The sequence below is a fragment of the Microcebus murinus genome, chromosome 7 (genome assembly GCF_040939455.1).
Source record: "Microcebus murinus isolate Inina chromosome 7, M.murinus_Inina_mat1.0, whole genome shotgun sequence".
Lineage (NCBI taxonomy): Eukaryota > Metazoa > Chordata > Mammalia > Primates > Cheirogaleidae > Microcebus > Microcebus murinus.
Genome location: NC_134110.1, coordinates 98,107,575 through 98,134,707, shown reverse-complemented (window position 1 = coordinate 98,134,707; position 27,133 = coordinate 98,107,575). Strand labels below are relative to the sequence as shown.

At 35.9% G+C, this 27,133-nt stretch overlaps 1 protein-coding gene across 5 annotated transcripts in view; it reads left to right on the top strand.

Annotated features, from left to right (window-relative positions):
* ATP6V1H (ATPase H+ transporting V1 subunit H) overlaps window positions 1-27,133 on the top strand; it is a 119,985-nt gene that overhangs the window by 78,719 nt on the left and 14,133 nt on the right. For all 5 annotated transcript variants that reach the window (XM_076005298.1, XM_012751765.3, XM_076005297.1 and 2 more), the window contains 2 exons: window positions 3,948-4,049; window positions 18,147-18,260. In XM_076005298.1, coding sequence (XP_075861413.1) covers window positions 3,948-4,049; window positions 18,147-18,260 — 216 coding nt within the window. The remainder of the gene's footprint in view (window positions 1-3,947; window positions 4,050-18,146; window positions 18,261-27,133) is intronic.

The following is a 27,133-nucleotide window of genomic DNA, read 5'->3' as shown; positions in this document are numbered from 1 at the left end:
TCTCATCCTGCTTAGGTTAGCAGTTTTGTATACCAGTCATTCTCTTTATTAGAGTGCTGGAAATTCTTACCCAGTCCAGATGATAAGATCTTAAAGAAGTCAGAAACCTGTGGAGTGCTCCTCTATAGGAGGAGCACCTCCAGAGTGGTTGTCAGGGTCCTTTTCATCTTTTTATGAACCTCCTTGAGGACACAGTTCTCTAGTATTTTACTTGCTTGTGAAGAGTTTTCAGAAACTGCATCAGTGTTAAGCCATTAACTGTGAAAGTAAAATGGTCATAGTTAAAGACACAGTCAACAAGAAATTTGGTTATTTCTGTAGCCTACAATAATTTAACAGCAACCATAATTATGAGTGATAACATATACCTAGACATATCAGAATTTTAGAAATCCTATATAATTTTGTAACATATATTAATGTTCATAAAAGTGTAACTCAAAGAAGGCTAAACATAATTTTTTACTTGACAGTGCTTCCCATGTAATTTAACATATCAAATAAGCCTGTTTCTCTCCTTTTTGAATGCAGCAAGAGCCCTCTGTAGCACCCCAAAATTAGTTTGAGGTAAGAAAAAAAGACTTAATTTTAAATTCAAAATTTAATTTTGGGAAGCCTGTCAGATATGTCAAAGGTTTAAAATACTTAATGAAAATAAGATCACAGGTTGCTGTAAAATATTAATAATAATTTATTTAGCCAAAATTATAATTCAGATATTTTGAAAAGCAAAAACCTTTGCTCTTTAATAGAGAAGAGACTCAGTTTTCCCAACAATCAAAGGACCTAAGAAAGACAGGGTCTGTTGCTCCTTTTCTCCCATCTTTTTTTTTAATAAAGTTTACTCAAAAGGTGAACAAAAATATTTTATTGTGTGTTATTAATATTACATGAAATTTTTGTTCAAAAGAGAAAACAAGATTTTACTTTTGTAATAGTTTATTATCAATACCAGGCTAATTATAATAAAACCATATAAACAAATCCATCCAATCTTAGTCAGTTTTTGATCACATCATATTTCCATAAACATTTTATAATCTCTTATAAATTAAAAATAAATTCTTTCTCTTCCCAACTTTCTATTCTTATGTAGTTTTATCTACTTTTTTATTACTTCAATTTGAAACAACCTTTAATAACTTTTAAACTTGACATTTTTTTTTAAGAAACACATATTTTCATACCTTTACAACTTTCCTCAAAAGCATATCTTGCTTTGTCTTCCTCAGTCATCTTAGGTCTCAAGTAGCAGGAAAGAAAACAGAGGGGATCCTGGAAACTGGAATTCAAACTCTGTGTGATGTTGCCATTTACTGCCAGTTTCTTTCTATCTAAGGCCTCTAACTGGATCCAAACCAGTTAATTATCAAATCTGATTTGATTCTGGACCCATCCCAGTTTCTGTCATGACTTCTGAACCCAGTTCAGATAAAAATTTGTTCAAATGAATTCAAGTAGCTCAAAACACAAATCCATGGAGCTTTGGAATCTGAGAACTTACCTGTGATTCCTAGTCAGTGCTAAAGAGATAAAATGAGACAGGTAAAATGAGTCTAGCAGGTACCTTGCATGGTCACTCAGTATTCCTGGTGGTGTCTGGGAGCTCTACTTTGGATCCCACTTCTGATACCATTTGTTAAAAACCTTGAACAAATTAAATTTAAGAGAATTTAATTGAGCAAAGAACAATTCATGAATCAGGCAGCCCCTGAACTGTAATAGGTTCAGAGAGACTCTGGCCCTGCTACATGGTCACAGAAGATTTATGGATAGACAAAGGAAAATGATATACAGAAAGTGGAAGTGCGGTGCAGAAATGGCTTGGCATTTGCTGAACAGTTGACTGCCTATGATTGGCTGAAACTCAGTTATTAGCACAGGAGTAGGTTATAGCCTATTTACATATCCAGTTAGGTTATAGTTCACTATATGTGGAGAAACCTTTAGGCCAAACTTAATATATGTAAGAAGGCAGCTTTAGGCTAAACTTAATTTAATAGTGCGTAAATATACCTTACTTGCATCTTTACATAGAGTTATTTATGCATGTCATCATACTAAATGTATTAATTTGTGACTTGTCTTTTCACTTCCTGTGGCTTGGAGTCAATTAAGATGGCTGTCTTAGTCATTTTTAAAGATACTATATACAGATATTTTATTGGAAATATGAAAATATTTCTGCAGGAAAGCTTCCTAGAAATAGAATTGCTGGGCCAGGAATGGTAGCTCATGTCTGTAATCCCAGCACTTTGGAAGGCCAAGGTGAGAGGATTGCTTGAGGCCAGGAGTTTGAGACAAGCCTGGGCAACAAAGTGAGATCCCTGTCTCTACAAAAAACAGAAAAATTAGCTGAGCATGGTGACACACACCTGTAGTCGTAGCTATTTGGGGAGACCGAGGAGGGAGGATCCCTTGAGCCAAGGAGTTTGAAGTTGCAGTGAGCTATGAGGGCACCACAGCACTTCAGCCTGGGTGACAGAACAAGACCCTGTCTAAAAAAAGAAAAAAAGGAAGGAAAGAAAAGAAAAGAAATAGAAAAGGGTCTGTGTGTTTTACACTCTATCAGAAGCTGTCAAAATTGATTTTCTTAATTGGCTTCACCAACTTAATGCTTTATTTATTTTTCAACAAGTGTTGAGCATCTGTTCTGTGGTTAGTACAGATCTAGGAGTTACAGATAAAATGTCAAAACAAAGTCCTTATTTTCATTAAGCTTACATTGTATTTGGGAAAGACTAAACAAATAGTTAATAGGTAATATAAATATGTAATATAAAGACAGGTAGAGAAGAGAATGATGGGAGAGGATATTGATTAGGGGGGACCATGGGCTCTTATGTAAGAGGTGACATTTGAGCTCAGAACTGAAAAATTCTCTTCAGTATACAACTGATTTCAATTTGCTAATTTGTTAAGGTTTTTATGTATCTGTTTCAAGTGAGCAGATATTGATAGAATATTAGAAAGCATTTTAAAAAAATATTTTAGTCTCTTCTACCTAGGTATTTAAAAAAGTTACCCATTTTGATTGGTTACCACAACTATGCTGTGCTTGTAGAATGAGTTGAGATCTTTTCCATTTATTTCTAGGCCATTGAGCAGTTAAGATAACATTGGAATAATCTATTTCTTGAATGATCTCTACTTGCACGCATGAGGAAGGCAGTCCTTTCCTAGCTTTCTTGGATTCTGAGCAGTGTCAGCCTCCTATTCTTTTACTCCCAAGGACATGTGTATCCCTGAGTAGATGCACTCTCTCCCTGCTGGTCCTTGAGGAGGGAGACAGAAACTGTGGCAAAGGGGAGCCTTCTCTGCCCTTGGTACCTGGCTGCTTTCTGAGAAGTACCCATCAGGTTTCAACAGCAGTATGAGAAAGTGCTAGGAGGGCAAGGGAGTTGGATGCCAACTGGATTTGGGCTGCCATCTTTAAGAAACATTCACTTGCCATTATGGATTTCATTCTATTTGTAAGGTACACGTTCCACCCTTTTGCTAGAGTTGAGCCAGAGAGAGGGAAGATGTGTGTGCTTAGTGCTCAGTCCACCGTCTTGGTCATAGGACACTGAAAATAATTTGTCCCAGTGCTAACAATAGATCCTGTGGTTTACAAGTGGTTTATTTAAAAAATATTAGCAATGATCCACTGGTAGTCCTACATTAAAATAACTTTACTCACATTCTAGTTGTCTTTTTTGAGATAGATGGAGAGAACGAGTCCCTGATATTTTGGGAATTATGCATAGTATGTGTTGTGAATCTAAAAGTAACCTGTTATGTATGTATAATGGTTTGGAAACTGCTAACATATGTAACAGTAAAATCCTTAGAAAAATGATTTATAAATGCCTATTTTCAGGAAGATATCTGCATTATACTTGTGTTCTGCTGTGCTCTATAGAAAACTTAGAACTTGATCTCTCTTTGGATTTTATTTATTTCAGAATCTTGACAAAACTTTTGGAAGTGTCAGATGATCCACAAGTCTTAGCTGTTGCTGCCCATGATGTTGGAGAATATGTGCGGCATTATCCACGAGGCAAACGGTAAGAGAAAACCATTAATTTTATTTGGTTTCTTGAAACCTTCAACATAGAATCCTAAAGAATGTACTTACCTAAAACAGAGTAGTTTAGCAAAGAAATAAGAGTAAGTGAAATCAAGATTGCCGTATAGTAGGAATTATGAACAACCCAACTAAAAGTGAATAGTATAAAAATATAAGTACACTTTCATAATACTATTGTGTAGTGGCCAACAGAGATTGCACTAGCTATTTCATGTTAAAGATTTTCTTTGGTTTGTATGATTTAATTCAATAGCCATTTTGTGAGCACTGGCTGTTTTTCAGTTACTATTTGTGTTTATAGAAATGAATTAGACATCGTTATTGAGCTTAGTAGATTCAAAGTATAAAAGGAAATATAACATCTGTAAAGAACAGTTATAGTAGATGAATAGTAATGGAATTTTATATTTCAAAGTACAGGGTATGGCATTATAGAGGAGGAGATACTGGTCACATAATTTAAATTTACTAAGATACATTAACAACAAAGGGATGGTCAGGTTTATTTTGGAAAAATAAGAAATCAAGGTATCAATATTGTATCAAGGGGCAAAACAGTAAATGCGACAAAAGGGCTGTTTTATTTTGTTTGGAAAAACAGGAATGTGTAGTGCGGTTTCTTTTGCTAATTGGTTCCCTAATCTATAAAATTGGAGTGATAATAATATTGATGTAAGGATTGATGTGAGAATTAAATGAGTTAATATGAGTACATTGTTTAGAATAGTGCTGGTAAGTATAAAGTAAATGCTTAATAACTGTTGGCTGCTTTTATTATTATTATTATTAACTCACAGTTTATTATAGGCAAAGGTGACCATGAATTAAAATCAACTAAAGGAAGAGAGATATAGGGCAGAGTCTAGGAAAATTACCAAATATAGAGCATCTTCTCTTCTCATTATGAAGTCAGGATAGCATTACTTTCCTGGCATAGGTGCATGACAAAACACACAGAGTATTGCCAATCAGGGAAGAATTTGCTTTTATTACTAATGCTAATATTTTATATTTATCAAAGCTATATATTAGGAAGAAATATAACAGTATTTATCTTGTTTATCAAGTAACAATATCAAAATGAGTAAACCCATGACTTCTTAGAATGTGTGGAAAAAATTGGTGGAGCCACGGTTGTAGTTGGAGACATTAACATTCTATAATTCCTCATGACTTCTTATTGTGTATAAATATCTAAACACTGTGGGTCTACCCTACAGTGGGAGCTCTTCTAGAGAAGCAGTAGGTAAGTGGCAGATGGGAAACTACTCAGGATGGTGGAAAATTAGTGTAGTTAATGAATCACTCAGTGTTTGAACTGCAGGATGTTTTCATTCTGATCCAGTGGTGCAAACCCTTGCATGGAACCTTATTCTAGGTACACTTCAGAAAGCAGATGGCACAGATACAGGTATATAAGAGTGTGTGTGTTTGTAAAAGAACTTAGTACATTACAAGAAGTTTCAAAAACAAATGGAAAACTATTTTTGGAAACTAGGAGGATAAAAAGCTTTTTTTGGGGAAAAATAGTATAGGCTGAGTATCCCTTATCTGAATGCTTGGGATTAGAAGTATTTTGGATTTTTTTTCAAATTTTGGAATATTTGCATTACTGGTTGAGCATCCCTAATCTAAAAGTCTGAAATCTGACATGCTCCAATAAACATCTCTTTTAAGTATCATGTCTGTGCTCAAAAATTTGAGATTTTGGAAGATTTGGGATTTTTGGATTTGGGATGTTCAACCTGTAACAAAAATATTATATTCTTGCTTCACTCTGTATTTAAAAGAAAACATTAAAAGATCCTACACTATTTCTTGAAGCATTATTTATAATAGCAAAAAATTTTGAAAATAACCAAAATATTCAATAATGATGACATAAACAGTATGGTACATGCAGATATCATAATATCAGGAATCTTTGATGACATGGGAGAATGCTTGTCACAATGAACAATAAGCTGAACAATGCACAACTGCAGTTATTAGATATGAATATACACATACTATATGAAACAAAGCAATGGAAATATTGACAGTGGTTGTCTGTCATCTGTGGGATTATAGATGATTTTTTTTTTGAAAGAAGTGATTTTTATAATTTTAAGCACGGAGGAACCAAGGCATAAAAAAATCAAGTTACTTTCTTCATTTCAAAATCTGAATTCCATCATTGCAGGTTCCCCAACCAGTGCTATCACTTGTTCTTTTTAAACAACTATAATAGGGTAATCTTGGCTAGCAGATTAGGATCTAAGGAGAAAAGATGTTAGGATTCCACCAACTCTGGGAGCAAGACATTCTCCTGTTACCTTTGTAGCTCCTGCCTGGATCCAGACACATGGGTGAGGCTTATACAAGGGAAGAATAAGTGATTGTATAAGTAATGTGATTTCAGAATATTCAGAAGATGCTGAATCTTCAAGAACTTTTTCTCATATTATTGTAATTCCATATTGTTGGTATAAAATATTAATTTCCATTTAAATGAAAATACTTCTGACAGGGCTGGGATGTCAAGCCCTTATCTGTTATTTTACCTTAATATGAAATAAAATTTATTTATTTTTATTTCAAAATATTAAGGGGATACAAATATTTCTGTTACATGGATAGCTTTTATAATGCTTTGGTCAGAGCTATAAGTGTGCCCATCACCCGAATAGTGTTCATTGTACCCATTAGATGACTTTTTACTTCTCTTCCCCGCCCCTCCACACTTCTTGATTTCCAGTGATTTTTGCTTATTACCTCTGTGCCCATTTGTGCCCGTCAATTAGTTCCAAATGTTAGAGTACATGTGGTATTTGTTTTTTGATTCTTGAGATACTTCACCTTCGATAATGGTCTCCAGTTTCATATAAATTGCTGCAAAAGATATTCATTCTTTTTGTTACTGAGTAAACACACACACACACACACATCACATTTTGTTAATCTACTCATGAATTGACGGGCACTTGGGTTGATTCCACATCTTTGCAATTGTGAATTGTGCTGCTATAAACATTCAAGTGCAGGTGTTTTTTTGTTGAAATGACTTCTTTTCCTCTGGGTAGATGCCCAGTAGTGGGATTGCTGGCTTAGGTCTATTTTTAGTACTTTAAGAAATCTCCAGAATATTTTTTATAGAGGTTGTACTAATTTGTAGTCCCACCAACAGTGTATAAGATTTCCTTTCTCTCTGTATCCATGCCAGCGTCTGTTGTTTTTGGACTTTTTAATAAAAGCCATTCAGGGGTAAGGTGATATCTTATTGTGGTTTTAATTTGCATTTCCCCGATGATTAGTGATGTTGAGCATTTTTTGATGTTTCTTGGCCATTTGTTTATCTTCTTTTGAAAAGCTTCTGTTCATGTCTTTTGCCCACTTTTTAATGGGGTTGTTTATTTTTTTCTTGCTCATTTGTTTGAGTTCTTTGTAGATTCGGAATATTAGCCCTTTATTGGATGTATACTTTGCAAATATTTTTCTCCCATTCTGTAGGTTATCTGTTTGCTCTGTTGATTATTTCCCCCACTGCACAGAAGCTTTTTAATTTAATCAAGTCCAATTTATGTATTTTTGTTGCTGCTGTAATTGCTGTTGGAGTCTTAATCATAAATTCTTTCCCTAGGCTGATATCTAGAGAAATTTTTCCTACATTTTCTTCTAGAATTTTTATGATTTTGTATCTTATATTTAAGTATTTTATCCATTTTGAATTAATTTTTGTAAGTGGTGATAGAGAGAGGGTTCCTGTTTCATTCTTCTGCATGTGGCTATCCAATTTTCCAAGCACTATTTATTCAACATGGCTTCTTTCCCCCAGTATATGTTATTGTCTGCTTTGTCAGTTGGCTGTATGTGGATGGTTTTATATCTGGGTTCTCTATTCTGTTCCATTGGTCTATGTTTCTATTTTTCTTTTTTTTTTTTTTATCAATACTGTGCTGTTTTGGTTACTATAACTTTGTAGTATAGTTTCAGTTCTGGTAGTGTGTGTGATGCCTCCAGATTGTTCTTTTTGCTTAAGATTGGTTTGGCTATTTGGGCTCTTTTCTGGTTCCAAATAAAGTGTAGAATTATTTTTTCTAAATCTGAAATATGACATTGGCATTTTAATGGGGATTGCCTTTAATCAGTAAACCACTTTGGGCAGTATGGACGTTTTAGCAATGTTGGTTCTACTGATTAATGAGCATGATATGTTTTTCCATTTGTTTGTGTCATCTGCAATTTCTTTCCTCAGCATTTCATGGTTCTCCTTGTAGAGATCTTTCATCTCCTTGGCCAAGCATATTCCTAAGTATTTTAACACACCCCTCTGAAAAGCAGCTAGCTCTCTATTGCTGTTGCAGTGATCCAGGGAGGGCTTGGGACTCAGAGCTGACATTTCTACTCTTGGGTGGGTCAATTCAGTCTCCACAATTAACAAGGTGGGATGGACCCAACAGGCCTCACTGGTCAAATGGAAATGAGATATTCAATGATATAGCAAGCTGGCCCCACGGCATCTCAGCTTTACACGAAAAAGTGACAGCTACTACTCGAGGGAAGGTCAGGCTGCCACAGCTGTTCAACCTCAGTAGCTGCTATGCAGAGCCAATGTGGATGTGGCCACTATACTTGGTGGGCACACTCAAGGCTGCTTTCATGGCTGTGGCCATCATCTCCTTGACGAACTGTTATATTTTTACTCACTCCTGGGATGTTGCCAATGGCCTAGCTGTGTGAGCTGACACTTGAAAAACTGTAGACTAGTGAATTAGAGACATGCCTCTTAGGCCAGAACTGTGAAAGCAAATTGTAGTTGCTGTTCAAACCCTCACTGCCCAAGTTGCTATCTTTGCTGTTGGGGTCTGTCATGCAATAGACATGGCAACACATCCATCTGTGTTGGCAAAAAGAAAGGGACTCTCTATTTCTGATGCAGACACTACTACTGTATGTCGACAGTGATTCCTGCCAACAGTTAATCCTATGGCATCACGGTGAGGGAGGCACATTGTGAGGCATGGTGCCCCCCCCTCCCCCCCGACTTCTCCTAGACCAACCACAAAGGATATATGTATGGCCTGCTCTCAGGGCTGTCATGACATAGGTTTTCAGGTGACAGTGTTGCCACTACACTCAAATTGGTTGAGCCTGGCTACAATAATTTTGACCTTCAAAACCAGTTTGTGTCTCCTGTTCAGTTTTCCTCACCATTTAGATGCTGACAGTAGTGTGCCTTTTACTTCAAAGGCCACTCAATAGTGGGCTGATGGCCAAGGTACTTGATGCATCTTCCTTGCTACCTACCATCCTCCTTCATCTGGCATTTTTGAGCTTTGCAATAGCCTCCTCAAAAATTTAAGTGAAAAGATTTCTGACTCTACCTTTCTCATCTCCTCCTCTTGCCATGATAGTTTTGCCATATTAATGTGACTGTCCCTAGAAAGGGGGTTGTTTCCTCTCAGCAGCTTTCTGGGTAATGCAAAGGATGAAAGATCTTGAAAATTTGGGATTCTGTCTTGACCAATCCTAGGCATGATGCTTCTTTCTTTCCCTTAATGGCAACTCCAGGTCAGCCTGGTTGGTGTTCCACAGTCCAGCCAAATGGGGGCTTCAGGGATTTAGACTTAATTTTGGTTCAGCTTCTTGGAGTCCTTTGTTGGACTTCATTGATCTAGATGAGGAGTCAGCATATCACAACTCATGGCTGGGTGACTATTTAACATTTTATCAGAACATTTTATCAGACTATTTAACATTTTATCGATTCATTTACATATTGTCTATGGCTGCTTTAGCTACAACTGGAAGAATTGAGTAGTTGCAACAGAGACCATATGGCCCGCAAGCCTAAAATACTTACTTATCTAGCCCTTAGGAAAAAGTTTGTTGACACCTGTAACCTGGATCATAAGGAAAAGGACAGCTTGGTTAGTGCAGTGCTCACTAAGTCCCTCTGTAGTGACTCACATAGGCTAAAGATGGGGATTTAATGAATCTCTCCAAGTTTTTCAGAAATGCCCTTGTCCCCTTGTACTTGGCCCCTTCAGACCAAAGGTCTGGTTACAATTAAGAGATGATTAGAGAATGGTGAATGGGACACAATTGATTTTGCGGTGGTGGGAAGATGACAATAACCTCAGTGCATCTGAAGCGAACACCTCAGACCTCAGAGACACAGGGCAGGGAGAGACATTAATCATCTCTGTTTTCAGCGAATTTTTTTTTCCTTTTATTTCATCATATTATGGAGGTACAAATATTGTTAGGGTTACATATATTGCCCCTGCCACCCCACCCCCCCACGTGCTAGAGCTTTAAGCATGTCCAATCCCCAGGTGGTGCGCACCGCACCCATTATGTAAGTATACACCCTTCTCCTCTCCACCCCCCCCCCGCCTGCCCAACACCTGATAAAAGTTTGGGTTTTTTTTTGACATTTTGGTTACATTGTATATCTTTGCCTCTCCCTAAGAAGGGTTAGAGGTATGCCCTTCCCCCAACAATGCTCGCCACATCCCTAAGATGTGGGTTTCCCCCCTGCCCCCCGAATCCCTGGTGAACACTACCACCATTTGAGCACCATAGTTTTAATCAGTCAGTACCAATTTGATGGCGAATAGATGTGGGGCCCATTTTCCATATCTTGTGTCGCCTCACTTTGGATAATGGGCTTAAGCTTAATCCAGGATAGCATAAACTGTGCTAGCTCACTGTCGTTTCTTAGAATTGAATAATATTCCATTGTGAGCATATACCACATTTTAATTATCCACTCATGAATTGACAGGCACTTGTATTGTTTCCATGACCGTGCAATAGTGAATTGTGCTATGATAAACATTTGGGTGCAGATGTCTTTATAATAGAATGTCTTATGCTCTTTTGGGTAGATGCCCAACAATGCTATTGCTGGGTCGAATGGTATTTCTATTTCTAGCTGTTTGAGGTATCTCCAAATTCTTTTCCACAAAGGTTGCACTCATTTGCAGTCCCACCAGGAGTGTAAGAGTGTTCTTGTCTCTCCACATCCTTGCCAGCATTTGTTGTTTGGGGATTTCTTTTTTTTTTTTTTTTTTTTTGAGTCAACGTTAGTGAGAATGGGGATTTCTTGATACAAGCCATTCTCACTGGAGTTAGATGGTATCTTATTGTGGTTTTGATTTGTATTTCTCTGATGATTAGAGATTTGAGCATTTTTTTTTATATGTTTGCAGGCCATTATTCTGTCTTCTTTGGAGAGGTTTCTGTTCATTTCCGTTGCCCATTTCTTGATGGGATTGTTTGATAGATTCTTGTTAATTCTTTTAAGTTGTAGATAGATTCTTGTTATTAGATATTTATCAGAGGTGTAGAGAGCAAATATTTTCTCCCACTCTGTGGGTTGTTTATTTACTCTACTGGTAGTTTCCTTGGCTGTGCAGAAACTTTTTAATTTGATCAGATCCCATTTGTTTATTTTTGATGCTGCAGTGATTGCCTTGGGGGTTGCCTCAAAAATTCTTTGCCTAGACCAATGTCTGATAGGGTTTTTCCCAACATCATCTTCTAGGATTCTTAAGGTTTCATGCCTTAGGTTTAAGTCTGTTATCTATCTTGAGTGAATTTTTTGTGAGAGGTGAGAGGTAGGGATCCTGATTCACTCTTCTGCATGTAGCTAACCAGTTTCCCCAGCACCATTTATTGAAGAGAGATTCTTTTCCCCATTGTATATTTTTGTCAGCTTTATCAAAGATTAGGTTACTGTATACTGATGGTTTCATCTCTGATATCTCAGATCTATTCCAGATATCGATGCTTCTGTTCTTGTGCCACTACCAGGCTGATTTAACTATTATTGCTCTATAGTACAGCTTGAAGTCAGGAAGACGGATGCCTCCCATTTTGTTCTTTTTATTTAAGATTGCCTTGGCTATATGAGGTTTTTTCTGGTTCCATACAAAGTGAAGAATTATTTTTTCTAGATCTGTAAAGAATGCTGATGGTATTTTGATGGGGATTGCATTGATTCTGTAGATCACTTTAGGTAATATTGTCATTTTAATGATATTGATTCTACTAATCCATGAACACGGTAGATTTTTCCATCTGTTTAAATCATCTGCAATTTCTTTTTTTAGTGTTTCATAGTTCTCCTTGTATAAATTGTTTTTGGTGAATTTCTCCAAGAGCTTTCTTCAAAGGAAACACACATATCTCCCAAGCTGTTACAGGTGCCTTATTCTTAATTGACAGCTGGGTCTGTCATCCATCACCAGACAGTTCTGACTACAATTTCATGACCATTCTCTTTAATCTGAGAAATATGTTGGAAACAGAAAGGATAAAGGTAGCTCAAGCAAAATGCCTGTCAACAGTTCTGTGTGCCTTCCCTACTCCCAATCCTGAAGCCATCCCTCAGCCATTCCATGGTGCAGACAGATGTCCCTTGTCTGGTGGCATGCACAAATAGTATAGTCACTCCTGAAATAATTAGACTCAAGTATTTGAATTGAACTGGGACTCCTAAGGTCTTTCATTCAGCTGGGAAGCCACTCTGGGCTTATGTCCCCAAGTCATGAAGGTCTTACTTGGGTAGCCCCAACAGTGATAAACAACTTTCTAGGTGCACCACAGGTACCCTGGTATTGTGCTTCTTATATGCTAACCAGGCATTAGCTCACCTTCCTCCCAAAGCCACAGTAACTTGTACTTTAGGGGTGGTTATAAGAGACCTTCAAATATTTCAGGAAATGCTACCAGTAGATCATATAGCCTTCAGAAAAGTATGGGGGAAGCTACCCTTGTAGACTCTGATGATTCGTTTCATTTGGTTAGCTGGTTGGGTCAAGGATGCTGGGGCATGTGGGTGGTGAGGTCATTGCTGCAGGTTGGCCTCATCCTGGTGCTTGGAGTCTTGTAGGAAGTAGCCTGAATTAAGTGGCATATGAGACTAATCGAATGGACTTGGTCTCAGCCTGTGCCAGCCAGATTAATCAGAGCCACCAGGGAGTGTTGTTTTCATGGGTAAATTTGCCAACAAGCAAGATGATGTAGAAATGAAGGGTTGATACTGTGCAAAAACATTTCTCTTGCGTTTCTGAACTTGCAACATGAGACACTGAATGCCCTTTTTGAAGAGATTTTTCTGCCTAGGGGCAAGAGGCAGGTGTGCTTACTGCCATATGAGAGATTTGGGTTCCATAAATTTAGGGTTTCTCTTCCGTATAATGTGTGGAGCTCATCTGGCTCCCTTTATGTTGCCAAGTAGAAATTGAGGCATTGGGGAACCAGCACAAAAATGCTAGTATCTTGCTACTTCTGTTGCTGTGAGCAATATACTGTCCATGAGATCTAGGAGTCTTGTGTCTTCTACCAGCATCCATCAAACTATGACAGGCTAACTTGTTAGCTGCAAGTAGGGTAAACATTAAGACCTTCATAAGTCTCATAAGACTATAACATCAAGAACTATCTGAGATTAATGCCATTCAAAAATAGCCTATTTTGCTGTGGAACATTAAAGATCTTTAGGTAAGGCAGATATAAATATAGCTAATAACCAAGGTCTCTAACCCATCCAAGATGTGTTTAACATGAAAAACAGCCTTCTGTTTTTATTCTGTTTGTATCTGTAGATATAACCTTCTTAGAATTATAACTGCTAAAAAGTGAATGAAGGTAAAAGTATCATAATAGTCTAAAGTAATCTAAAATCCTAAAAATGAAAAGCTTACTAAAGAACTTACCTTCTCACTTACTGACTCAGCATTGACATGACTAACCAGCTGGTGTTTCCCATATTTCTTTTGGATATTACTGTGTGCACCCGATCTACTGCCCTGTCAGAAGCCTGTTATGCCTTCGCAGGATCCACTTCTGTTCCAGATCCCTTTCTTCATCCCTTACTGTCTCCCCCTAGTAAGCATTATCTCTCGCACCACACTTGACATTCTCTATACTATACCATCTGCTGCAGTCAGTCCTTGATGCTCTTGCTGAAGCAGTCTTTTTTGGCCTGAATCTCTGGCCATGCTACTCCTTTACTGTGTCCTTCCAGTGGCTTGTATTTATAGCATGAATCAACATTTGCACTCTTTATTCCAAAGCCTCTCCCCAGAGTAACTTATTTCTCGTGCAGTATCCTGCTCCTTCTTTTTTAAGATATATTTTCAAATTATTTTCTCATCACGTAGTACCTTGAAGACTCTCTTCTTTGAGCCTTCTCAAAAAAAAATAGTGTTTTCTCTCAGTTACAGGAGGTTTTTTCAAACTTAATAGGTCTTCAGTGCATTTGCAGACCAATAATTTGAAATAAATGTTTTAAAAGATTAATCATAATACTCAAAAACTTTAAATTACACTTTAAATTACTGATAATTTTCATGTCAATTATAGGAATTATTTTGAGTGTGATCTTTTACCAAGGTACCTAGAACAGGCTTCTAGAGTCATAAGCCAGGATCTCTGTACTCAGTTTCTTTTCTTACTCTTTATTGCTACTGAATTAGAAAATGCTAAGTCACTACTATCAGTTGGCAGGAGTGGCTGCAAGAGTTAGAAGCTTTGCTGGAGTTTGGAATATTCAGATTATATGTGGCCTTCCCACAAAAGTCTGCTTCAATACTTAATCAGATACTCAGTTGATAAGCCCATTCTAAACAAAAGCAGGAAAATGGAATGTTGCTTCTTGTGAGATAGTAAAACTTCCAGCCTACTCTTGGGTTGCATTCAGCAATATAAAAGCATTTTTTTTGATATTCAGTTGTGGCTTTTGGATATGATTTTTAACTATAGCCCTTGTTCATTTTTTTCCTCATGAATAAAAGTAACACTTCAAAACGTGGGGAAAATCCAAACTCTTCATGATATATTCATTTTTACCACAAGTCATTTATCTTAGAAAATTATTTTGGTATATCAAATTTCATGTTGATATTTAGAACTCAAATGATAGGTTTATTCAAAAAAAATGGTATACCTCTGATTGGAAAAGCAGAGTTTTATATACTCCCCATAATTCTTCTAAGTTACCTTTTTACTTTAAAAAAAATTACCTTCTTTTGTGGGAACAAAATAGATGTGGTATTTGTGCTTGTTGAATTTATAAACTGTAGAGGGCATATTGCTACATAGATATAAAAGTATCCACTTACGTATAAATGGAACCATACATGAAACTTAACTATTTTTAGCATTATGTGTGGAATCATGTTATAGTGTAATATAGTTTTATTAGCCTCTAAATAGCCATTACTAGAATGCTAAGCAATAGAATTCTTATCAGGATATTTTGTGTAAACTCATCTGAATTATTTAAACTATATTACAAAGGAAAAAGATCTTTATAACAAGCAAAAATAGTTCTGTGCTTTTTAGGATATTTAAAGTTTACTCTAAAATTACATTTCTGTGTTTTGCCAGCTGGTGTATTTCTTTCATGTTCTTACTATTGTTGAGCTTGTTAATCATGTATTATATTCCAAGTCCTTAAAGTTTAACATGCTTTCGACTCAGTTTGTTTTGAAATATGGTTAGCAAGTTTATCCCTAGTAGACAATAGCTAATAAATGAAGTACTTGAATCTAGTTCAAAAGTAAATCACCAAAATATCCTGTCTTTTAAATGATATCTTTGATCTACCAACTGCAAGGATTCTTCTCGCCATTTTTTTTAAAGCATTTATGATGTCGGAGATTTATATAATCTGGAAGTAACTGGTGCTTCAGTCACATCTGGAATTGAAAGGATGAGATGAACAATTGTTTATTTCATAACAGTGTGAGTTTCAGTGAGGTGAGGTTATCTACCCTCTATGAGTTCTGCTAGGCTTGCTGGGGTGGAGAGCAATAATGTGTAGTTTATAAATGAATGCTTAATAAATGAACATAATATCAATTATTAAAAGCAAAACTCTTCAAAATTTTCTTGGCTGGTGGTAGTAAGAGAAGATAGTGTAAGGGGCAAGGTAGTATAAAATGTCAAAAATACTGCTTTATAAGAGTGCTAGGAAGTACATTTGTTGTGAGGATTACGTGAAATAAAAAATTTAGCGTAGTGCCCAACCTGCGGAAAAAGTGCTTGTGTTGGTATTATTGTAAATGGTGTGTGGTCTGTTTTTTTATCATTCATATTTTGTTCACAATATGACAGCTTTCTGAAATTGTATGTTGATCCTCATTATTAACAGATTCAAGGTTTGTGAATTTGCCTACCTGCTAAAATGTATTTGTAACCCCTGTATTAGTACTCGTGGTGCTTTTGCTGGAGTCGTCAGTGGGCACGTTTCTAGAGGAGGTGGGACAAGGCACCGTTCTGCCGCTTTGTGTTCACTCTTGTACTGTAAGGTGTCCTGCTTGTGGTCTATTTAGTGCCGCTTTTTTTCATTTTTGTGTTTTTTGGGGGTGATTTTACTGTTTAAGGTGGCCCCCAACCATAGTGCACAAGTGCTGTGCAGCGTTAGTAAGCACAGAAGGCCGTGATGTGCCTGCGGAGAAGATGCGTGCGCTAGACAGGCTTCCTTCAGGTGGGGGTTATAGCTCAGTGCTCAGGGAAGGTCCAGAGAATGAGCATTGGAGGGGGGCTGTGTAAAGGGCCTTATCAGCTGTTCTAAGGATTTCGGTCCTTTTGTTAAGAGCAGTGGAAGCCACTGAATTGTTTTAAGCAAGAAAAATGATATTGAGAGTTTTATAAAGATCCCTTTGATCACAGTGAGGAGAATGGATAGAAAGGGAGCAGCCCTTGTATAGTTGTCATGGCAACTGACCTGGGCTTACAGTATAGTGTGGGGACATGGGCTTTATGTCCTTCAGTGGTCCCAACACTGCTGTAAGGGAGATGTCCTTATTCTCCCTATTTGGCAGGGAAGAATTCCTGAGGTAAATAACTTGCTTAATGTCACATGTCTGATAAATGGCTGCATTGATCTGTTAGATAGGATAATGTTTACTGGATAGTGCCTGCTACATAATAAGTGTTCAATTAATGTTTCATTATATACTTATATTGTATTCTTTTTTCTCCTCAATACATTCAAAAATTTCTTTTTTAAAAAACTGGGAAGGTATATAGGTAAAAGCCTCCCTCTCATCCCAACCCCCATTCACTTATTTCTTCCTAATCCTAGAAACTTTACTGATCTGTGAGTTTGTCTTAAACCACCCAGTACCCTATTACGTTAAAGTATACTAGGGCTGAGGAACTCCACGGCTCTGTCCATAACCACACCATTGCAAAAGAATAGAGAGCCTCTTTCTTCTTGTTGGTGAAGCACGTAGCCATTTTCACTTTAGTTTTGTGTCTGTAATATAAGTGGATTTTCAGGGTGTGAGGGGTGTGGTGATAGAAAGCAGTGTTGGTTGTTTGTCATTTCGGTGCTCGTAAAGACACGAATTTTCTCCTCTGTCTCACTGCTCAGAGGGTCACATGGCCATATCCTTTTGTTACAAGAAAGGGGCAGATATCTTAAACTCGATAGTCTTTTTCAGGAAATTAACATGGATGCTCTTTAATCCTCTGTCTTCTGCTACCTTGCATCCAAGCCCAAGTCTGTCACACAGCATGGTCACTAGTGGACTTGATATTAATCTTATGTTATTATAAAGATTTGATGGTGTCAATACTGATTTTAAGAAAGCCAGAAATACAATAATAAGTTAATACTCGGCTACCTAGAAAACTATAATCTAGAATACTATTGTCTGTGTGCTATCTAGGTAGATGATGTTTTCCTGGATTAAGAAATGAGAACAACAGTTGGATTTATCATTAGGAATTCAAAAGAGAAAATATTTGAATACTTTAAATCTGTGATCCAGAGAAAATGATGTCAAAAGGCATGTGTTGGTTTAGTTACAAATATTGTAACTTTTATTTATTTACTTTACCATAGGGTCTCACTATGTTGCCCAGTCTGGTCTCAAACTCCTGGACCTAAGCCATCCTCCCTTCTCAGCTTCCCAAGTAGCAGGGAGTACAGGCACACGACATCATGCCTGGTGTATGTTGTAACTTTGTAAAAAGTCCCTTAGCTTTTTGGTATTTGAACCTTCTGTTTATGAACAGTATGAATTTGAAAATAATTGCAGACTTCTCACCAAGTCTCTTCTGTGTGCAGGGTCATTGAGCAGCTTGGTGGGAAGCAGCTGGTGATGAACCACATGCATCATGAAGACCAGCAGGTCCGGTATAATGCTCTGCTGGCCGTGCAGAAGCTCATGGTGCACAACTGGTATGCTATAACTTTTTGCTCACACTCATACGTAGGTCTGCAAGCTCTCATTTGCCCATTCTATAGTTCTTATGTAAATGATCTTATGAGTGATCATTTTTAATACCAGTGATTTTGATTAAAAATTTAGAAATATATTTTAGTAACTCAGAGCAATGACATGATAATTTTAAAAAGACGATCTGTACTAATGGTTTTAAAGAATGTATATTCAGAGTAATAATATCAAAACAATTCCAGAAATAACTAAAAGGACTCTGTGACATAAGTCAGTCTTTTTTATAGTTGAATGGAATACAATTTGATTACTGATTACTTTAGAGATGCTATAATTTTGTGGCGTTTTACTATTCAACATATGGTTAACCTGGATGGATTTTACCAGTTTACATAAAAACACTAAAAACTGATGGATCAATTCAGATTCAACTGTCACATTTCGTTCATTGTAGCTTTTTGCTTTTGAAGTAACCAAAGTCATGCTTTCCTGTTGTGTTTTTATTTTTAAAGTAAAAATTATTGACATACTTAAAACAAGTTAAATTAAGGAGTAAGTGCTTAGATATAATGGTGGGTCCTTGTGTACATGAAAGAACACGTGAGGATTCCCTTTGCATGCCCATTTGTATCCATAGGTTGGGTCTTCAGTGCTTTCAGGGCTCTTCTGAACAGTTCAGATGCCTCTCTGTTCTTCACCCTCTGGAAGAATAATCTCATTTTGGACTGTTTTTGTTAAGGCACAACGAACAACAGTACATTGCCTATAACAGTAATGCTACCATGCCTCCAAAGGAAAGGATTAATGGTACATTAGAATGGGTGCATTTGAAGATACAAGCAGATACAGTATAAGAGAGTATCTAGGCATCAAGTATTACATAATATGGTCCTGCCACTTAAGCACTTTTCTCACAGATACTGACATGTATGCATTCTTATAACAACTGCTTTTTGAGTACTTCTTACCCTGACGTGTTAAATGCCATCTATAAATATGATGGAAGTGGGTACAAATTTACATAGGGTGATTAGAGAAGACCTCTCTGTGTAGGCCAAACAGTTAAGCTGAGACAGTAATAAGGAACCAGTCAGACAGATCAATTATTGAGAGTAATAAGCATTTCAGGTAGAGAGAGTGAAAGGGGAAAAGGCCATGAAGCAGGAATGAGCTTGGCTTGTTTAAAACAAGGTGTAGGGACTTATGTGGTTGTGAAGCTTATGGGTGGAGATGCCACTGGCACCTAGTGGGTAGGGACCAGCGGTGCTGGTAAACATCCTACAATGTAGCGACAGTACCCAATATTAAAGAAGTATCTGGCCCTATATGTCAGTTCTGAGGTTGAGAAACTCTGATTTGAAAGATGGTATAAGGGCTAAGATGGAAATATATGATTGAGGAGAGGTAGGCAGAGACCTGATCACAGAAGGTCTTGTGGACTGCCATTTGACTATTGCTTTTATAAGATGAGTTGAAAGCCATTGAAAGATTTTTAAACAGGGGAATGACAAGATTTGGTATATGTTTTAAAAAGACCACTTTGACATAATATTGGAAGTGATAATAATAGCTGAGAATTTTCTAGAATTACTGAAAGGCATCAATTCCCAGAATCATGAACATTAATGCATCTCAAAAAAAATAAATAAAGGAAATCTGCTGCTATGTATATATAATGAAATCATATGAAATTAAACATAAAGAGACAACTGTTAAAATAACAGGAGAGAAAAGACAGTACCTTCAAGAGAATAACAATTAGACTGACAACCAAGTTCTTACAGGCAACAATGGAAGACAAAATTCTGTGGAACAATACTTCACTTTGCTGAAAAATATTTAGAACTATATCACCTTCAAAGTATCATTCAATAATGAAAGGAAAATATGACATTTCAGATAACAAACAGAGAGTATTTTGTACCAATAGTTGCTTGCTTACTGAAGGAAATGATTAAGAATTACTCTTTAGGCAGAAAGGAAATGATCCCAAGGGGATGAAGGAAGATATTATGAGAAAAAAATCACTAACTACTTGGGTATACTTAACCTACTTAATAATTATTTATGAGCAATGACTGTGTGTAAGCTCTGTTTTAAGTATTTAGGGTATAACATTGAAAAAACACCACCACAAAAACTTCCTGCCTTCACAGGGCTTACATTCTAGTGAGTCTCTACACAAATATTGACTGCATAAAGGAATAATAAGGTACCCTTTTTGAATTAAAAAAAAACTGAAATACAGAGCAGCACAAATAAAATCTCCTAAGTTTTTACATTGTTCTGAAGGAGAGTAAAGATATAGCTAAAAGTAGATTTTCATAAGTTAAGCATGTATGCAAATTTTCTACAGTATCATGAAAAAAACAGAGATCAAAAACAAAACTTCCAAACTCAACCAATGTGAAGGAAGGCAAGGGATCAGAGAAAATGACACATTTTAAAAGTCAGGTAAATAGAAGGCAAAGAATATGATAGACATAATTCCAAATACCAGTCATTACAATTAAAAATGAACCGAACATTCCAGTTAAAAGATAAAGATTGTCATATAAGAACAAAAGAATTCTAATCTAACTACATAGATTTATAGGAAGCACATTTAAATTAAAATTTATATGGGAGACTATATAAAATATTTACACAAGGCAAATACAAACAAAATAAAGCTGGCCTAATTATATTAATAACACATGAAATAGACTATAAACAGTATTATTAGAGATTGAGAGGACTACCAAGTAATAGTAAGAGTTTCTCTTTACCAGAAAGATGTACTGAAGATATGATACTATGTCAGCCCCATTTTCTTTCTCCTCTTCCTCTAGAATTCTACTTGGAAATAAGATGTATTTTATTATTCTGTCCTCCATATCTCAAACCCTATTTTATCTTTTCCATTTTTTGATTCTCTCCGGCATTGTGGATAATATCTTTATATCACTAATTGTTTCTTAAGTGTTTCTAATCAGCTATTAAAATGACCATTTATTTAAATATTTAATTATTATGTTTCTTTCTAAAAGTTATAGTTTTTTTCATTTTCAAGTCTGCTTAATCATTTTCCATAATCTCTTACTTCTTAGTCATTATTCCATCCCTTCTTTTACTTTTTAAAATGTTTTAAATATACTTCCTTTATATTCAATTTTTAATGCTTTTAATGTCCCAAAATTTGTTAGAATCTTCTGTTTGTATTTTCTACTGGTTCTCACAAATAATGCCTACTTTCTTTCTATTCCTTCCTTGCTTGCTTGCTTCTTTCCTTCCTTCCTTTCTTTCAGTGCTGCACAGTTAGCAAATGCAGTCTAACATATAATGACAAAAGAGATGAGTCAATGATTCTCCTGGTATATAGGGTATAGGGGTGGGAGGAACAGAGAGAAGTGAGGAAAAAGGTGAGATTACCAAGGGGCACAAGAAAACTTTTGGAGATAATGTATATGCTCCTTATTTTGATTGTCATGATGGTTTCACAGGTGTATACTTACATTAAAACTTACCAAATTATATACTTTAGGCAGTTTATTGTATGTTAATTATAATCCAGTAAACTTTTCAAAAGTTAGATGCAGACAACCAAAAAAAAAAAAAAAAGATCACTTTGGCTACTCTCTAGAGAATGGATTGATTGTATCGGGCTAAATGTGAAAACGAGAAGAGCATTTTAGCTGGTTCTCATGGTGGTCTAGGGTTGAGGTGGTTGATGGATTGGACAAACATTGAGGTAAGAAGTAGATGGATTTAGGTAGATTTCAGAGCTAGAGCTGGCAGCACCTGATGGACTAGAAGTGTTTTTTACTTTTTTTCCATATCCTTTCTGCAAGATGAATGGGATCAAAGCAGAGAGTACTCCAAAATAGTTTTTATCTGTGAAGCAGAAGGAATAACTTCAAGTCTGTCAGTAAAAAGATAGATAGAGTACTCTACTGGATTTTTCTCCTCATTTCACTTTTACCTCAAGCTAGATTTTTCAACATAAAAGAATTACTTAGAAATTTCATGTCTCATGGTTTGTTTACATATCTTTCATGAAATTAGTTTAAAGGATGTTGGTGTTTAATAGGGTAAAGCTGTTGCACTCAGTGAACTTGTATTTGCCAGATGTTTTTCTAAAGTCCTATGAAAGTCACAGTTTTATTTCCCCTTTTTGTTAAAATTAGGGTTGTTGAAGTATAATTCTTGTTTTATTAATAAAAAATGATTTCATTTTAATAGTTCTTTTTCTTGAAGAATTTGTTGTTGGGTTTAGTATTTTTCTTGTTTTTTTTATAAATGTATATTCCTGAGTGAAAGAAATGTGCATAAAATGGAAATACAATGTTGACCTTTCTCCTTTGCCTATAGAAGAAAGTTTTTGGTTGAGAATTTTTGTTGTTCAAATGATTATGCATTGAAGATGAAATATTTTAAATTTGATTTTTTCCTTGAATTTAGGAACTTAGTCTCATAGTACATTTTTCTGTGGTTGATTGCAAGAGGAAGAGTATGTTTGTATAGACAGAAACTGGCTTATTCGTTCGTTATCACTGGCTAATTGATGAGAGTTCTTTTTTCCACACACTCTCTAATTATGTGCCAAGCTATTTTAACTTTAATGTTTTAAATTTGATAAATCTCCTTTGCATTTAGTGAAGAAGATTATTGTTACTATATATTTCTATACTTTATTCATAAAGAAATTTTCATATTAAGGAAAATTACTATTCATATGTGACCTCTATATTTTCTTGTGACTTACGAATTTCTGTGTGTCTGTGAGCAAGAGAATGAAAGTTGCTCAAGTAATAGCAATTTATTTCTTTTTTTTAATAGTCCAAAGCCAAGCAATTTATTTCAATACCAGATTAATAGGAGACTAAATAGAATACTATTTGGAAAGTAATCTTCTGCAAAGTATATCCCCAAATGTAAAAGGGGTTTGGATCAATGTCTTTACTCAGGTAACCTAGTTGTCTGTATTAAACCATTCTAGTTAAAACTACCTTTCTACTTGCCTAAAATAGGGGCTTTTAGCCTAAAATATGCTACTGATGTTCTAAAGATGTTTATTAATTCAGTCTTACAAAGTTCTCTTAGGAGTATTTACTTTCATATCACGTGAAAACTTGAAAGCACAGTTGAGTTTGTTGTCTCAGCATCAGTTTGATTTAAATTGAAATGAGTTTTTATAAATGATATATTTTAGCACTCCATAATAAAATAAATTATTTGAAAGTAATTAAAATATAATCGTGGATGAAAGTAGCATAAAGGTCTCTGTGGCGGCGGCAGCAGCAGCACTTTTCCAGAGCCCCCTGGGCATTTTCCAGACTCACCGTTCACTCTCACGCCACATTCTTACATTTCCAACATAGCTTGAATTATCTTTCCTACCCTAAATGATTTTTAAAATTTTGATATTGCATTATTCCTAAAGTTTTTGTTTATTAGACTAATTTGTAATTTTTGATATAGTAAAGTTAATATTTATTATTTTCTGCAGGGAATTTAAGTTTTAAGTATAATTTCAAAATTACATTCTAAGTGTAAATTAGATACTTATCAAATCATGGAACTGAGTCAGCGTGGATCTTGATTTTGATTCTAATATTAGGAGTTGAATACTATTTCTTGATAATGTAGAGATAGAGTTGAGTTTATATAACATGAAGTATAGAGTTATATAACATGTAAAAGTATTTATTTAATTCTTTTTCATGATTTTATGATTGATTTCAAAATTATTTCCCTGATTGTAGGTCTTAGCATAGCCAGTGTTTCTTACCTTCCACTTCACATCAGCGTTTAGATAGAATAATGGATTACAGATAACCCTACCTGAGTGTGGGTGGGGAGAGGAGTAGAGTTGCTAAGGAGGGAGGGGACAGTTGGTGTCCACTGGGGCCCCCTCACTCGGGAGGCCTTCCGCAGGCTGCTCCTGCTCACAGGTGTTCCTCGCCGTCTCATGTGCAGCCTTTGGATCTTTCTGTGCCCACCCTGACGTTCTTGGTGCATCCCTTGTTCTTTTGTGCAGTGCTGGATTTTTATATTTATAAATTTGGCAAAATATATAAACAATGACAACTTACTCTAGAGAACTTATTATATACTCCCAGTTCATACATTTAACATCATAAAATTTCATCATTTTTCTCCTACAGAATGATTTAAAATGTAATCAGCCTCTAATTCAGAAGCAACAATATGTGCATATGGACAGCTCAGGACTTCAGGAAAGGAACACTGAATTTTGTAGGTAGAGGATCTTGTGTAGAATTTTCTATGTATATTTCTAGATTCTTTTTCAACCCTTTCTCAAGCAGAATAAGTTATAAGAGTATTCCCCTCTCTAGGTCTGTATGTATAGGTAAATTAATGTAACAGAGAAAAACTCACCAGGTGAACAGTATGGATAAAACTATTTTGTACGCTGACATTTGTATCTGCTTAGGATATTTTAGTTATTCTGTAAGTGCACAGCCATAAACAGAGTAATTAAAATAGTTACTTAAAATTGAAGGGAAAAAAAAGCCCTTATGTGTTTTAACCTTTTAGCATTAATAATCATGTTACTAAAACATTCCATATAATTTTTAATAAACATGTAACATTTTCAGATTTAACTTTTCCATAATTAATTTAGAAAATTTTGGTCTCTTTCTGGGTGCTTGGAATTTTCCACATTATTATTTTACATTTTTAATGGAGGAACCTTTGAGACTATCTTTATTGTAGTATGCTTTGTTTGTTTTTATATAGATTTTTAAAAAGTATTAAGACCAATTCCAAGTAAAGAGGAATTCTTTACAGCTATTGTCTCACCATCAGTTGGGCAAGTCTGTCGTCCAGTCTAAAGCTGCTGCTGCTTTGCTGGTGAAGAGATATTTCTTGAGGCTGTGTTAACTTTTTCTTTTTCTGGACACTGTGTACCACTTAATTGCAGTTGATTTGGAAGTACCAGCAAAACATAAACCTTAGATTGCTACAAAGTACCAGCATAAATAAACATTTGAAAAAGGTGGATAATAAGCATTGACAGTAAGGAAAATAAAACCCCTGATGCATAATGGAGTCTGTGCACTTTGTAATTAAATATTAAATCAGGTACAGATTTCACATGTTAGTGCACATGACTCAGGTGTAAAGATCTGTGGATCTAGTTCATGGTTTAGTTTTGTTTGATTAGGATCAACCTCTTAGACAAACAGATACCAGAATTGAGTTTTGAAGAATTGATAAAGCATGGACAAAAGGTTTGTCTAGTAAGAAGAAATAGAGAAAACCGAATTAATTTGCTTTGCTATTAAATGCTTTCTCTTCTCTTTCTATGGGCTGAGTAGTTACTTTGTGGTTACTTGGTATATATATTTCATTGCACACACGTGTCTGTGTGTGTTTGTGTATATTTTAAATAAACCTCAATAGAATGATCTGTAGAGTATGCTAAAATTCAATAAAGGTTAAACAAATTTTATATCTACTCTCTAAGAGATTTAAGCTTTTGAATTATTTTCTCAGTTTTCTTTTATGCATGTCACCCAGATGTTACATCTTGATGGGGGCAAAAATCTCATGGGTAATGGAAATGAATTGACAAGTTTTTGTCACTAGTAAAAATCTGAGGATTCAGCCCTCCTCACCCAAAAAAGATGATAAGCCTGTCATCTTAAGAAAGGTACCTTTTGATGTAAATATTCTTTAATTATATTTTCATTAAATTTACATTTTAAAAGAATTATGCAGCAATGTATCAGTTACTTTTTTAATATTCTAAATTTAAATCCCCTTATGTGAGTTAAATGAAGTTTATCATCCATCCCTATTTGTATTTAAAAAAAATGAATTCCGGAAAAAGGTGCCAAAGTGTTAGCTCAAGGGCCAGAGGTTTTCCTAAAAGATCAGATTTCTTACACCCACACTGTATCAAAGCTCTGTTTCCGTGTACCTCCTGTAGTAGTGCTTCAGGGCTTAAGGGCTAGGTATTTGTACACACCTGAAACAAAAATAGTCTCTGGAATGACAGCAGTTTCTGTCTTGCTAAATATCCTAGAAATGTCTTCTGAGAAAACATTTTAGTGTTTGGTTTTAACACTGCTCTGTTCCATTTGTATCCAGTTCCTTTTTCAGATAAGAAAGCTCTGGGAGTGTTTACCTTTATCTCTGTGATTGTCTCTGATTTAGGCAGGAATACTTGTTAGATAATTAAGTATGTGCTAAAGTAGAGAAATACAAAGTAGAAAATAAAGGCATAGCACACAGTTGCAGTGCAGTGTCGTGGGCGCTGTGATGGAAGTATATATATAATGGTGTTAATAGGAGTTTGGCAGTGGTGACTGAGGGAGGTGGTGCTTGAGCTGAGTCCTAAGGACCAAGGAGTCAGGGGGTGAAGATGTGGTTGGAGTGCAGGGAGGACTTCCAGGCAGAGGCTGTGGGAGCAGGCTGTGTGTGGGGAGTCAAAGCAGTGTCACCAGAAACAACTTGAAAGACTGGGAGCGGCTGAACTAACGCTGGAAGGCCTCCTTTGAAGTCATGTGTTCTGTCTCAGTATTTCAGGAAGGCTTAACCTAATCATAGTAATCTGAATGTCAATTTTATTTCTTTTAGGATTTTTATTTTAATAAGTAAAGGATTTATCTTTCTTATGTCACGTTGGCAAGTCCAGAGCTGGAACCAGAGGCTCAACATGGTCATGAAAAAACCAGGGTCTTTCAACCTTCCTGCTCCCCTGTCAGTAGAGTGGAGCTTTCATCCTCCTGGCTGTGATTGAAAAGGAACATGTGCAAAGAAGAATACTTTCTTATGAAACTTCATCTTTTTTTTTTTTTTTGACTTTTTTAAGTGGAATTTTACCTACTGAAGAGTTATTTTCACCTAGATTCACCAGTTTTGA